The 14,725-nt window shown below is 43.5% G+C and overlaps 1 protein-coding gene across 2 annotated transcripts in view; it reads right to left on the reverse strand.

The window, feature by feature from the left end:
- NFXL1 (nuclear transcription factor, X-box binding like 1) overlaps positions 1–14,725 on the reverse strand; it is a 74,223-nt gene that overhangs the window by 23,293 nt on the left and 36,205 nt on the right. For both annotated transcript variants that reach the window (XM_075261528.1, XM_075261521.1), the window contains exons 16-19: positions 8,686–8,707; positions 3,786–3,920; positions 2,360–2,526; positions 846–915 (exon numbers count right to left, since the gene is read on the reverse strand). In XM_075261528.1, the coding sequence (XP_075117629.1) occupies positions 846–915; positions 2,360–2,526; positions 3,786–3,920; positions 8,686–8,707 (394 nt within the window). The remainder of the gene's footprint in view (positions 1–845; positions 916–2,359; positions 2,527–3,785; positions 3,921–8,685; positions 8,708–14,725) is intronic.

Genomic DNA, 14,725 nt, shown 5'->3' on the forward strand with positions numbered 1-14,725 from the left:
GGACTGGGTTTTTTTCCCCCCACGTGGAATTCAGCCTGGCTGAATATAGGGGATCTGCAGCCCTCCTATTAACCCCTTCCCGACGGAACAGGAGCACTGCAGACCCTATATTCAGTAGACACAGGGATACCTAATGTGTATGTGTTTCACAGTCATTTTCTACTTTTAAGCACAAAACTGTGCTTAAAAATTCGGCTTATACTCGAGTATATACAGTATTCTTATTTTCCTGAATTCTTTCACACCTACCTAAAACTTTTGCTTAGTCCATAGGATAGTATCAGTATCTGGTGGGCATCTGATCAGCTTATCCGGCTGCCAGAAGCTACTGCACTGAACAGAGTTGGAGGCAGCTCTACTCCTACTCAAGTGATAATACCTTTACCAGCGTTTTCAGCACAGTTGGTGCAGCTTCCAGGACATTTGGTGAGGACCTCCACGCAGTGTAAAGGTCCTGGGACATACCTTTTAGTATTAGAGCTACAGTGCTTTTCAGAAATAGAGACTAGACAGGGTTCCAGGTACTAGACATGGGTGACAGCATCAGCAATAACAGATATTACATCTACTTTGGTGACTACCTTGCACAGCTAAAACAAAATGCAGGGGTGCCACTTTAAGAAGTTTGGCAACTGTCTATGTACGCTTCTACAGAATATCCAAATGTACTAAGAGCTTGTCTCAGACTGCCAAACATGTTACTACAGCAAATATTCTACTATCGAGGTAGAAAACATCACATTCCAGATGTCTTATCACGTTGAGTACATTGAACTTGAACTACCTTATACTCTTACGGGACAGTAAAACATGGCAGATTTAAGACCTCTTCGGCCAATCCTTACCTCTTTTGGGCACTGATTTTTGCATGAAGTCAACATATTCTTCTCTTCCTCGCTGGCCAAAGTCAGTTTTCTAAACCAAAGAAAACTTATTAAACTATTATTGCGAAACACAAACTGACAAACACAATGACCCTCAACATGATGGTTTCCAGGAAGCAAAACAACCACCCAAAATGTGCTACATGGTGTCGTGATGTTTCATAAACAGAGCTCCATAGTTTTGGAGATCTTACGAATAACCAGGAGTCAAGAGATCATGTAGACCCATCCTCACATAACAAACCATGGGCTTATAAGAACTAATACTAGTAGATGTCTTTGTTATTATGGCAGATAAGGATATTAGTATTGTGACTGTTTCTATAGAGAGATACAATGATGCAAATGCTAATGAACTATCAAACATGATATATAGTATACATGGTTTAACTTTACAACATGAATCGACTGTTAGATGTTGGTCTGATAGGCAAGAAGGTAGTTTGAAGAGCATATAGGGTTAAACATAGCTCCATTTCTTTGGTACGTCTTGGGCTGATCACTGCATAATGGATCTCAGAAGTTCTTTTGCACATTTCTCCTGTGCGCATGGTGTCAATAAGTATGAAAGAAGTTTTGTTGTCTGAAACAGGAGGTGTCGTGCTTGTCGCTATTCATTTAATGTATGCATACCTCATATAGTTACATAGTTACATAGTAGATGAGGTTGGATAAAGAGATTAGTCCATCAAGTCCAACCTATAACCCTACAATCCCTACAGTGTTGATCCAGGGGAAGGCAAAAAACCCCATGAGGCTCATGCCAATTGTCCTATTTCAGGGGAAAAAATTCCTTCCCGACTCCAAATCTGGCGGTCAGTATAAATGTTACAGCAATCCTGATTGGAAGCAATGCCATAAAGGCACCATGCCTAATGGATGAAACCTAGTTCTAAGATGTTAAACCTGTTATTATGAAATAAATGGATTGTAGGGATGTCGTTTAGAAGCCTTCACCTTTACCAGAGTCTTGTGTTTATTGTCTTCCCGGACAGAATTTTCCCTTCTCCCCAGGAGAGTATTTAAGAACTGGAAACTCACAGCCAATAGTTGAGATCCCGAGTTTGGTGATCATAACCAAATTGTACCATAACATGTCTCAGGATATGGATAGATCACTAGAAAAGTCTTGGGACCACTTATGCTTTCTGTATTCCTCCTCTAACTCATTGACTAGTATTCATAGATTGTAAGCTCTTGTGAGCAGGGCCCTCAGTCCCATTGTGTGAAATGACTTTCTCTGTAATGTATCTTTCTGTCTGTATTTGAACCCTACAAATTGTACAGCGCTGCGGAATATGTTGGCGCTATATAAATAAAATGTATTATTATTATTATTCTCCATGGAGTTGTTACCTCTTTCTTTGTTTCTTCACTACCAATAATCTTCAGTTTAGTTTCCAGCATGGCAGAGTGTTGTATATTATAGGATATACATACATATAATACAATATGAAGACGTACACTGACCGTACCTGCACTCGATGTAAAGACTACTGATTTTACAGTGGCACTTAATTCTAATCATCTGGAGGCATACTGGGCACTCCCCAGGGTGACATGGCAGGTTGCAGCGATGGGGGCACCCGGGTGGTCGAGGTTTCGAGCATTCTTCTTCACACATATAGCACTCTGGACCATACTACAAGGTAAAAAAAAAATACTTATAGCGTTAGAGCTACACAAGCAAACCAAACATACCTGTTTAAGCCTTAAAGTCTGGATCACTGATTTTTGTCTACGTTGGTGGCAGGGAAAGTTGTTAAAGGAGTTTTCCAACCCCATAATTTTCTCTCTCTCTTTACAGACAGCTGACAAAGATATAATATAATAAAAGTAGTAATACTCATCTTATCAATCACCATGTCTGCCCAGTACTCATGCTTTCCTGATTCCCTGCTGGTCTCTATTCTTCCAACTCCAGTGGAATTGTCTTGACACAACATGAATCCACTGCCATCAATCACTGGCCAAAATAATCTCCATGATTTTACCATGTCACCGCTACAATGTTGTGACTGACTGCAGTGGTCTCGAGTCATCATGCCATGTCATTGCTGGAGCCTTTTAACAAAAGACTGGCAGGGGACAAGGAAGGAGCTGACATGGAAGCAGCAGTGGATTGGTAAGGTATTTCTACTTTTATTTTAAGCCATTGGAAAATGTTCGCAAAAAAAATCACATATATATGTGTGTGTGTGTGTAATCTTATGATAGAGTGTAAGACTCACTAATGATGAATAATAGTGCAAAGTATGTAACGTTTCCCCTTAGGGCTCGTTCACATCTGCGCCTGATCTCCGTCTGTCGGGTTTCTGCAGACAGAAGACGGAAACCCGACAGACTGTGTCCATCCGTGAGTGCCGGGGAGCGTTTTGTGCTCTCCGCAGCGAAACAGTTTTTTTGGTTTTTTTAACCGGACACAAAGACCTGCATGTCCGACTCTGTGTCTGGTTAAAAAAAAAAAACAACGGTTTTGCCGCGGAGAGCATAAAACGATCACCAGCGCTCATGGCCGGACAGTTTCCAAACACATTCAAATGAACTGACTGCAGGTTTCCGTCTCCTGCCCAGTTTCGGAATTAAGTCTGGCTGAATATAGGGTATCTGCAGTGCTCCTATTAACCCCTTCACGACGGAACAGGAGCACTGCAGATTTTTTTTTTTTTGCTTGACTCGAGTATAAGCCGAGGGGGACTTTTACAGCACAAAAACTGTGCTGAAATATTCGGCTTATACTCGAGTATAATGCAGCAATGTCCCAGTTTGGCTCAGTCAGCAATCTTCATAAAAGGTAACATAAAGCAGCCATGCTTTCTTAGCACTTTTCACCATCTGCACTCATATCAGTACATAGCGTGATAAGATGTGATACTTGGATTATTATACAGCAACTCTCACCTTCTCCTTGTTGCCATTATCCTCGGTGACTTTATGGCATTCTCTTACACAAGTGTGATTGCCACAAGGCAGAAGACGTCCACATGGTCTTTTACAAGAGAAAGGACCAGCAGCATGACATGGTAAGAGACTGACCTAAAGGAAAGCAATACCAAGCCAGTTAGATAGAGTCCTTGTATTTCTGTTACATATTAACTGGGAACTTAACCTTTTCTATTGACAAGTAGGGTTGAGCCGATCTTGACTTTTCAGGATCGATTTTGAAATCCGATTTCCGATAATTTTTCATTCGAACCCGATCTCGATCTCAATTCCGATCCCAATGCAAGTCAATAGGATTTTTTTTTACTAATCGGAGATCAGATTTTAAAAGCAATCCTATTCACTATACAGCATGGAATCTAACAATTGAACGCTTTAATTGTTAGAATCCACACTGTAGTGATTTTTTTTAATCACTAAGTAGCCAGAGGATTTTTTTTTAATCCTCTGGCTACTTAGTCCCCCCTGGTGTCCACTTACCTGCAGAGATGGCTTGTCCGGTGCTCGGTGTTCTTGGTCTTCTTTGCCTAGCTGCCCCCCGCCTCCCAAGTTAGTGTTTTAAGAGATAGGAAGGCGGGGCTTGTAGCTTAGGAGAGTGTGGGCGGAAACAGGGTGGGGCCGTGACGTCTTCCCTCCCAGTACCCGCCCACACTCTCCTAACCTGGGAGGCGGGGACAGCAAGGCGAAGAAGAACGAGAACACCGGGCACTGGACCAGCCATCTCTTCAGGTAAGTAGCTACTAGAGATGTTAGCTAGTCTCCCATTAGAATGAATGGGAGACTAGCTAGCAAAGCATTGTGGGAAATGATCACCGATCTCGATCCCACCTAAAAAGATTGTGTTCGGGATTCCGATCACGATCGTGAATTTTTCTCAATCGCCGATCAGAATCCGATTTTTTCCGAACACGATCGCTCAACCCTATTGACAAGTTAAAATAAGTCTCCACGACATACGCTATATCTTTTAGATAGATAGAGTGTAGCTACAGATGGCACCAAGCAGCAGTTGTAACCAAACCTGAGGGTACCAATGACCCATTTGCTTCGTCATTAAATCAGTCTACAATTGTGGACAAAAAAATCCTGCATGTAGGACCTAGTCATCCATTTAAAAAAAATTAAAAATATAGACAATCCTTATTTGTTTCAGAATGACAAAACTGCACCTACTCTTTCAGCGAAGATCACTCCGCAGAGAACTAAATGATCCTGAAGTCATCTTTTTTTTTTATTTTCTTTAGCTGCTATGACTCCTACTATTTTATCTCCTATCTTCTCTTCTCAGCATATGTGTGTCTCCTTCTGTAATATATTACTGTGTATTATCCTGTATCTGTATTACTATGCTGCTGTAACACACTGAAATTTCCCCATTGTGGGACTATTAAAGGATTGTCTTATCTCATATCAGGGGCGCCTTTCCTAGTCAAGGAAACACCTTTTAGGTACAATCACATGGTACAGTTAAAATTGCACCAGAAAAAAGTTTTGATCTTACAGGTAAGACATTTTGAATAAATGGGTAAATTTTTTAAAAAAAAGTTCACCAAAAACGCATCAAAACTGTTTTTCCTATTGCTGTTTTTGTACACCCAACTGCACCATGAGAATGCACCCTTTGAACTTGATGAAATGAGTTTGGTGTAACTAGCTGGGGGAAGCACTCTCTCACACTGTCAAATGAATGTATAGAGTCCCCTGCCCTTTCTTCATCGGGGTAATAACAACACCCGATTTCAATTTCTTCATAAATTTTAGGAGGAATAACAGAGCACAAAGGAACAAAGCAGAGTAACAAAACAATCATCCAAAATTGCTAGGGCTGGATGGAGACTATAGAATAAACACACACATATATTAGCATTACCCGTGACTTTGTCCACGACCCCCTCCCTCCCAGCGCGATCCACCTCCAGTGCACCCGTGGGCCGACGCTCCTCAACACACCTGGCCCCCTTCCCCTGCAGGCGCTCACGGGTCCATGTGCCTCACCCGCCGCCGCCACTGCTGTCCGCGCGCCTCACCGGCCCTCCTCCGCCGTGCGTGACAATGGCCCCAGCCGGTTCAACCCGCACAAACGCCCCCGCTGGGGCCCCTACCACAGTTCCCTTGAGGGTCCACCCCTGAACCCAGCACCCACCTCTTTGTACCCCCACCCCCCATCCTAACCCCCAACCCCCGTCCCCTCAACCAAAAACCCCCCTCACCTTCAATCCCATGCACTGTCAAAGCACCCAACCCTCACAGCCGACTACCCGTACCCGGAGCCCGCTACAGGGCGTCTCGGCCAGGCTGGGGGGCGAAGAGCCCACTGTACTCACCGAACAGGTGGTGCAGAAGTACGCGTGGCGCGGACTCTCCAGTGTCTGTACCTCCGGACGGCAAGGACGCGGGCAGGTGTGCGTGTCCTCCGAAGGTGTGGGTGTGCGACCACAACCTATGCTGTCACCGCTCTGCTGCTGGGGACGCGAGCAGCCGCCATGTTTAACGGCGCAGACTTGGACACTGGTGCCGCTCACGCAATGCCAGCAACATATCGGGCCGCGCGGCATCCCCTGCGGCCCGCCCCCAGACTGCAGCCAGCCAATAGGAGCTCTGCTGTAAGAGCTGCAATGACGTCATCTCAGGTCCTGCAGCGGAGCCGGAGACAACTTTCGCCGGTGGCGGGCGGGATTCCGGTGGTGTGTGGGACCTAATATGTAGCCTATGTTTCCTTCCTCATGAATATCTAGGTATGTGGGAAATCTCACCTCAATCCGTTCAGCCGTTTGGTTGTGATTGAGGAACAAACATCCAAACCCGCAAACATCCATACGACAGGATAGGATATATATACACGTTTGTGTTAATAAAGTCCTGTGTGCTGCCCAGTTATCTGCATATTGAATATTCCACATACTGCCCTCTATAGGCCACTCGCTGTCCATGCTATACGTAATAACTGAATACAATGGATACGGCTGTGCTGTCAGTCTATGATTGAAATTCCCATCATGGGAATTTTGTATAACCTGAGAAGTGTACAATATCCTCTTTCACAAGTCACACTACACAAATATCTAACTCGTGGCAAACAAAGGAATATTTCTTATATTGCATAAACATCTGAAATGTATTCCACATGGTCATTTGATTTGTTAACGTGAATTACTTAGGACTACCGATAATAATAATCACTTATCTTCTCATACAATACGCTAGCCCAATCCAGCAATGGGAAGGAAAAAAACAACTAAGTGGACAATTAAGCCTTCAGAAAATGTGGTTCAGAAAAATCTGGTGATGTCTCGTATATTGCCAAAAATTCACAGTAGGCTTACTAAGAGCGAAATAACAGAACAGAGGGCATGAGAGAGGATTAACGTCAAAGCCTATACTAAAGCGTCTGTGGAGATAAGATCTAGAGCCGGGTGCCTGAGGGGTCTTGGTGGGTTCTATCATTGCAGCCTTTAATGTCAGTGGACAGATGACCTTCAGTGAAGTATATAGAAACCCTACCTAGTTTGATTTTCTGATATGTCTTTAATAGCTTGATAGTCTCTCCTAAGTAAAGTTAAAGGGGTATCCCCATGTCAAGGATCCTATCTACACTGCTAGTTTATGGAAATGCAAGAGTTTTTCCTATATACATTGCTTTAGCGATGTTGTTTTGTTGGACTGCTATGTGAGATTATTCCTCCCAGTGTTTAAGGATAACACTGAGTCCATTCTTTGTAGAAGAAGGTAAGTGTTCTATACAAACCTGTGTAATGTAATAGACATTTACTGTGCGTATTATTTGATCTGCATTTATAATAGATTCCAGTAATGATAATAATTGATTCTCATAGTAAAGGTAATGTCTATATCTAGTGCCCTGTTCATCAAACAGTCAAAGCCGCTCATCAGATTGTTGAAAAATACAGGAAGTGAGAAGAAAAGACAGCAGGCAAACCGGTGTAAGAGGAAGATCTGAAAACCCCTTTAAGCAATGCTAGAATCGCTGCTACGAAGAAAGCAATTGCATAACATAATAATAATAAATAAAATAAAATAATAAAACATAATAATAATAATAATAATAAATAATAATAATAACATGAGTATTGGGGAATCAACCCTGGATCTGAAGACTATGGCCACATGTTGAGGAAAGGCAGCGGAAAATGGTGCTGCATTTTACAGTCCCAAAAGTTTGTATAAGGGTGCATTCACACTACTGATACGCTGCCTGATTCTGAATGTTAAAACACGTTCAGAATCAGCGGCGTATAAAGCAGATCCCATTCATTTCTATGGGAGCCGGCATACGAGTGCTCCCCATTGAAATGAATGGGCTGCTTTTTTCACTACGAGCGCTCCCATTGAAGTGAATGGGAAGTGCTCGCGTGTACGGCTCGCCGTGTGAAGGGGCCCAGCGCTCGGCTCATTCCGAGCCGTACACGCGAGCGCTTCCCATTCACTTCAATGGGCGCGCTCATAGTGAAAAAAGCAGCCCATTCATTTCAATGGGGAGCACTCGTATGCCGGCTCCCATTGAAATGAATGGGATCTGCTTTATACGCGCTGATTCTGAACGTGTTTTAACGTTCAGAATCAGGCAGCGTATCCGTAGTGTGAATGGGCCCTAAAACTGTATCGGTTTTGAAAAATGCAGCTTGTCAGATTTACTTGCAGAAAACGCTGACGTATCCCCATAGACTTATATTGGACAGCCAAAAAGAAGGAATAACCTTTGACTATATGGACGGCATCATGGTGGTTTCTGAAATTGTTTTTTACAACTGTCTGAGATATACATATGATAAATAGCATTCATATTGACACACACGAAAATGTACAGCTTGAGCTCAAGGTTGTGTAGGTATGTACTTACCTCATGTTTCCCAAGACATTCCCTAAAGGAAAAAAAAAATAATAATAATTAGGGCACTTTTTGATTTGGTGAGAAAAAAGCAACAAAAGTAATAGACTCTTTTCACACCACAAGTTAGCTGCTTAAAAGTCGTTTTCTCTTTCTAAGTGTCACAATAGATCAGTAAGGCTCAATTTGACAAATGCAAAAAAAAAATTAGACAAAGACAGATGACCATCCGTTTACATAGAAATCCATGTAAAAAAAACAAAACAAAAGTATGGTATGTTATGTTTTTGTGTCCTTCAAAAAGAATAAAATTTTTATATACTCGAATATAAGCCAAATTTTTCAGCACAGTTTTTGTGCTGAAATAGCCCCCCTCGGCTTATACTCGAGTCAGCAAAAAAAAAAAAAAGAAATTATTTTTTTTTATTTTTTGGGGGGGAGGGGGGGGGTCTATGACCAGCCGCAATAGTAATGTATAGAATCTCCCATAAAATAGTTTAAAAAAAAAAAAAAAAAAAGCTTTAAAAAAATATAATAAAAAAATAAAGTAAATAAACATTGTAAATCCCTCCTTTCCCTAGAATACATATAAAAGTAGAAAATGACTGTGATACACAAACACATTAGGTATCCCTGTGTCTACTGAATATAGGGGATCTGCAGTGCTCCTGTTCCGTCGGGAAGGGGTTAATAGGAGCACTGCAGATCCCCTATAGTCAGCCAGGCTGAATTCCAAGTGGGGGGAAAAACCCCAGTCCTCAAGCTCAGGGAAGGGGCAGACAGACAACCAAAACACCCCCTCCCCTTCCCCTGCACCCAAAAAATCCGACCATTTTTGATATTTCCCAGTAGCTGCTGCATTTCCCCCCCTCGGCTTATACTCGAGTCAATAAGTTTTCCCAGATTTTTGTGGTAAAATTAGGAGCCTCGGCTTATATTCAGGTCGGCTTATACTCGAGTATATACGGTAATTTATTTTTTTAAAAACTTTAATACATATGTAAATGGATGGCCATGTGTTTTTTAGTAACCATTAAAGGGATCTGCTAAACGGTATGAAACATGATCATGGGGTCCGTCAGACTCTTGTAGCTGTCTACCTGTCTGTTGTTCTGATCTTCTGATGGAACCGGGTGTAACAGTGTCATAGCAGCATCACTCGGCACTGCACACACCATGGTCCGGTTGTCAGTCGCCAACTAACGCAACAAGGCATCAGGATATAACAAACAACGCATGTAACGTATCTTTATACACACATATGCCCATTACATATCTGCAGATACTATTAGATCTGCTTTCCAAGATATTAATAAAGACGTTACACATGTCATACAGTAATTGAAAGCAGAGTCTACCGATAAATGATGGCTAATAAATATCTCCACCGTATCCGCAGCTCGGCTCTAGCTGATCAGCAGCAGGTAATAGATTTAGCAGCAGTCAGGACTTACAGATGGAACCTATTTGTATAGGATTGAGGGTGCTGTACTGCATTAGAGCATCTCCTCCCTGACCGGACGTGACTGGCACTATCTCAAGATCTCTTCTTTTGTACATTAAGGAGGAAGGTGTCTGGCACACATGCTCATACATATACAGGGGAGCCAAGTGTGCATGTGACTTGGAGAGAAGGGAGCGGGAGCAATAGTTGTTTTTTGAACAAACATGTGGCCAACAGCTATCCAAAGATGGCCAACTTAAGGCGAAGTTCACATCTGCGTCATAGACTTAATGCAAGAGTCTGCTGGAAATTGTCAAAGTGAATATCCTGCAAGGAGAACGTTTTCCTCCACTGCTTTCAGGTTAAAAAAATGACCGACACCCAATGGACCCCACTTTTTAGCAGTTCACCTCTCCATTGTTCAGGTTCCCCAACAGCCCTAGTGTGAACCAGGCGTAAGTCAACCAGTTGGTTTATCTGATAGACAATGAAAGTATGGTGGTGGTGCCATACTGGTTATCGCACGTTCCCCGGTAAGATTCTGTTACCTTCCATTATAAATCTAGGCTCGATACCATAAGTGGCAAGTCCCGATGTATAGAACATGTCTTTGTATCCTCAATGTGAAAGTGGCGTCATTGGAGTCTGGAAGCTGTTTGTTCCCCTCTCTCTAGGCCTGATAACATGCACTCCTGGCTGACTGGCCTAAGCGTATACATGAGAGGGAATGCTGGGACATAGCTGTGCACTAAAAAGGTCTAACATGTAAAGTGTATGACCAGCGAAACAGCTCGCTGCATGATAGGACTGCAGCGAAACTGTACAAAATGAGCTGCGTTGTGAATGCTGCTCTGGATTATACTGCAGGCCATAGCTAAGGATCGGTCATCATGAGATAAATTATGAAGCATGTTCACAAGCGTATAAAGTTATTAAACTCTGTATTTAGATTTTATTATTATATAGAATGTATACTGTTGTTGAAAGGTGAACATAGTGCTGCGGAACGAACATAGTGCTGAGGACCGAACATAGTGCTGAGGACCGAACATAGTGCTGAGGACCGAACATAGTGCTGCGGACCGAACATAGTGCTGCGGACCGAACATAGTGCTGAGGACCGAACATAGTGCTGAGGACCAAACATAGTGCTGCGGACCAAACATAGTGCTGCGGACCAAACATAGTGCTGCGGACCAAACAAACATAGTGCTGCGGACCGAACATAGTGCTGAGGACCGAACATAGTGCTGCGGACCGAACATAGTGCTGCGGACCGAACATAGTGCTGCGGACCGAACATAGTGCTGCGGACCGAACATAGTGCTGCGGACCGAACATAGTGCTGCGGACCGAACATAGTGCTGCGGACCGAACATAGTGCTGCGGACCGAACATAGTGCTGCGGACCGAACATAGTGCTGCGGACCGAACATAGTGCTGCGGACCGAACATAGTGCTGCGGACCGAACATAGTGCTGCGGACCGAACATAGTGCTGCGGACCGAACATAGTGCTGCGGACCGAACATAGTGCTGCGGACCGAACATAGTGCTGCGGACCGAACATAGTGCTGCGGACCGAACATAGTGCTGCGGACCGAACATAGTGCTGCGGACCGAACATAGTGCTGAGGACCGAACATAGTGCTGAGGACCGAACATAGTGCTGAGGACCGAACATAATGCTGCGGAACGAACACAGTGCTGAGGACCGAACATAGTGCTGAGGACCGAACATAGTGCTGAGGACCGAACATAGTGCTGAGGACCGAACATAGTGCTGAGGACCGAACATAGTGCTGCGGAACGAACACAGTGCTGAGGACCGAACATAGTGCTGAGGACCGAACATAGTGCTGCGGACCGAACATAGTGCTGCGGAACGAACATAGTGCTGCGGAACGAACATAGTGCTGCGGAACGAACATAGTGCTGAGGACCGAACATAGTGCTGAGGACCGAACATAGTGCTGCGGACCGAACATAGTGCTGTGGACCGAACATAGTGCTGCGGACCGAACCTCGTGCTGCATACCGAACAGTGTGCCGCGTACCGAACAGAGTGCTGAGGCCCGAACATAGTCCTGAGGACCACCATATTCTTGCTATCCTACAGAATATCCTGAAGTGTGGCCGAAAGAGCTTTGTCACTTAATATCGGATGAGAGCAATGGCCATTAATAATGGTAACGTGAACCTCCAATAATATGTAAAGAAAATGTTATATCTATATTTAGTTTAACCTTATTAAATCTCTCTGAATAAAAAAAAAACCTTCCGCCTTATGAAAAGTGAACGGCAGAAAAAGTTATACTTGAATGTTATACATTTTCCAAATAATTGAATTCCATAGACATGTTTCCTAGCAAATCTACGACACGCCCTTCACTAAATTTGATACATGAAGGGGTTAATACACAGTAATGAAACGTGAACTATGTGTCAACTACGGTGTACACTAATGCAAATGAGAGAATCCACCAGACCCTCATGTACGTAACATGATCAACTCATCTGCTCCACAGAACAAAAGAGGGATCGGTCAGGGAGATCCATTAACTTTATTATACAAATGAATATTTACGATCATGTCCTTCATCAAAAAAACGTACGCAACTACGTAAAAGCAGCATGCCTTTCTGACGCCGCCGATCAACACAAACAGAAGAACACAGACGGCATCTGGAAATAATAAATCACAAGCCAAAGTCATGTCCCGGCTGTCACTGAAAGACAGCCAGACATCTCATCATCATAAAGCATCATCCTAAAGAGGAAGCAATAAAGGCATGTGAAGGATATGAATGTAATGTGAAGCCGTGTCTCACCAAAACCAATCCCCAATGTGTAGCCTAATAGAAAGAACAGGCATAACCCAGACAAGGGAAAGGATAGACAGGCCTGGACTGAGGGATCCCACACAGAACGGCAGCAATAAGATACAATGTAACATAAAATAGTCGGAATTATTTTTATATTACCGTATATACTCGAGTATAAGCCGACCTGAATATAAGCCGAAGTCCCTAATTTTACCACAAAAAAACTGGGAAAACTTATTGACTCGAGTATAAGCCAAGTTAAGCAAACTGTGCTGAAAAATTCGGCTCATACTCGAGTATATACGTTATGTCACATTTATTTTATTACTTCAATTATTTTCTGACTGGCTAGTTACTACTACATATATTCAGTCCTGGTGTCACAAAAATATTCATCCTCTATCTATAGGAAAGGAGGAGGATAACTTACTGATCGGTGGGAGTCTGACCAGTGAGAACCCCACCAATCCTGAGAAGGAGAAGTTTTACCCCCTTTGTGAATGTATCTACAGAGAATGGGAGTTGGGGGTACATCTGAATCCAGCAGGGTTGCCTTCACCATGGCTGTACTCAAAATAGGGGTAAAACACCTCACGCTCTTAGTACTGGTGGGGGTCTCAGCAATGATCAGCAATTTATCCTTGTGGTGGCGATACTATGGCACACGTGCCAGAAGTAGCATTTAGAGCCCTCTCCGCGGGCACTCATCTGTGGAACAGATTATACTGTGTGGGGGCCGCTTTGCATCAGATTTTCTGTGTGGGGATGATTGTGGAGAAGATTGTACTGTGTGGGGGTCTCTCATTACTTATATCGCACAATATCTGTTTTATAGCAGACGTGTTTATTGCAGATCCTGTGCGATGTAAATAGTGAACATTGTATCATAGCAAGCTCTGTAAAGCCCTATTTATACGACTGTATTTTGCAAGTCTATAATTGTCCGCAATTGTGTATCCATATAGCATTAAGGTTAAATTGCTGTATTGTCGCTTTGCGATAAATTGGTGGGTTTCGACAGGGGCCACACGGTGACTCAGTGGTTAGCACTGCAGCCTTGCAGCGCTGGGTCCTGGTGTTCAAATCCCACCAAGGGCAAAAAACCATCTGCAAGGAGTCTGTATGTTCTCCCCGTGTTTGCATGGATTTCCATCCCATATTCCAAAAAGACATACTGATAGGGAAAAAAATGTACATTGTGAGCTCTATGTGGGCTCACAATCTACATAAAAAAAAATAAAAAATTGGTGGGTTTCGGGTTGCAGTTTGGGCACTCTGTCTATAAAAGTTTCACCATCACTGCTCTATGCTATAGATACATGATGAGTAGTATTTGTGACATAAACCCTTTAAAAGGGCTAGTTCACACGGGGGCAAGGAGGTGGATTTTGACAGCGTATTTCGCCTCAAAATCCGCCTCCATACAATGGTGGTCTATGGAGACCAGTAGCGTTCTTTTTTCCGCTAGAAGCATGTTGCCGCTAGCGGAAAAAAGGCGCGAGCTGCCCTTTCTTCAGGCAGATTCTGCCTGGCGGCAACAACGTCCACACTCGGCCCATTCATTTGAGTCAACTCCAGAGGGGGAAGCCGCGACCGCGATGGTCATGGCAGGCGGGTTTTGACCCAAGACTATCGCAGAAGAAGAAGGAAGAAGTTGTAGACCGTTGGGGGTCTGAGCCCCACACTGTTCACATGAATGGGGGTGCCTGGTTCTTGTCTAAACCAAGTGGCGTTTGTACAAGCGACAGCAGAGCGCTGTACAGTCACTCACCTCAGATATCTCT

Source organism: Leptodactylus fuscus, chromosome 1 (assembly GCF_031893055.1).
Source record: "Leptodactylus fuscus isolate aLepFus1 chromosome 1, aLepFus1.hap2, whole genome shotgun sequence".
In the NCBI taxonomy this organism is placed as follows: domain Eukaryota; kingdom Metazoa; phylum Chordata; class Amphibia; order Anura; family Leptodactylidae; genus Leptodactylus; species Leptodactylus fuscus.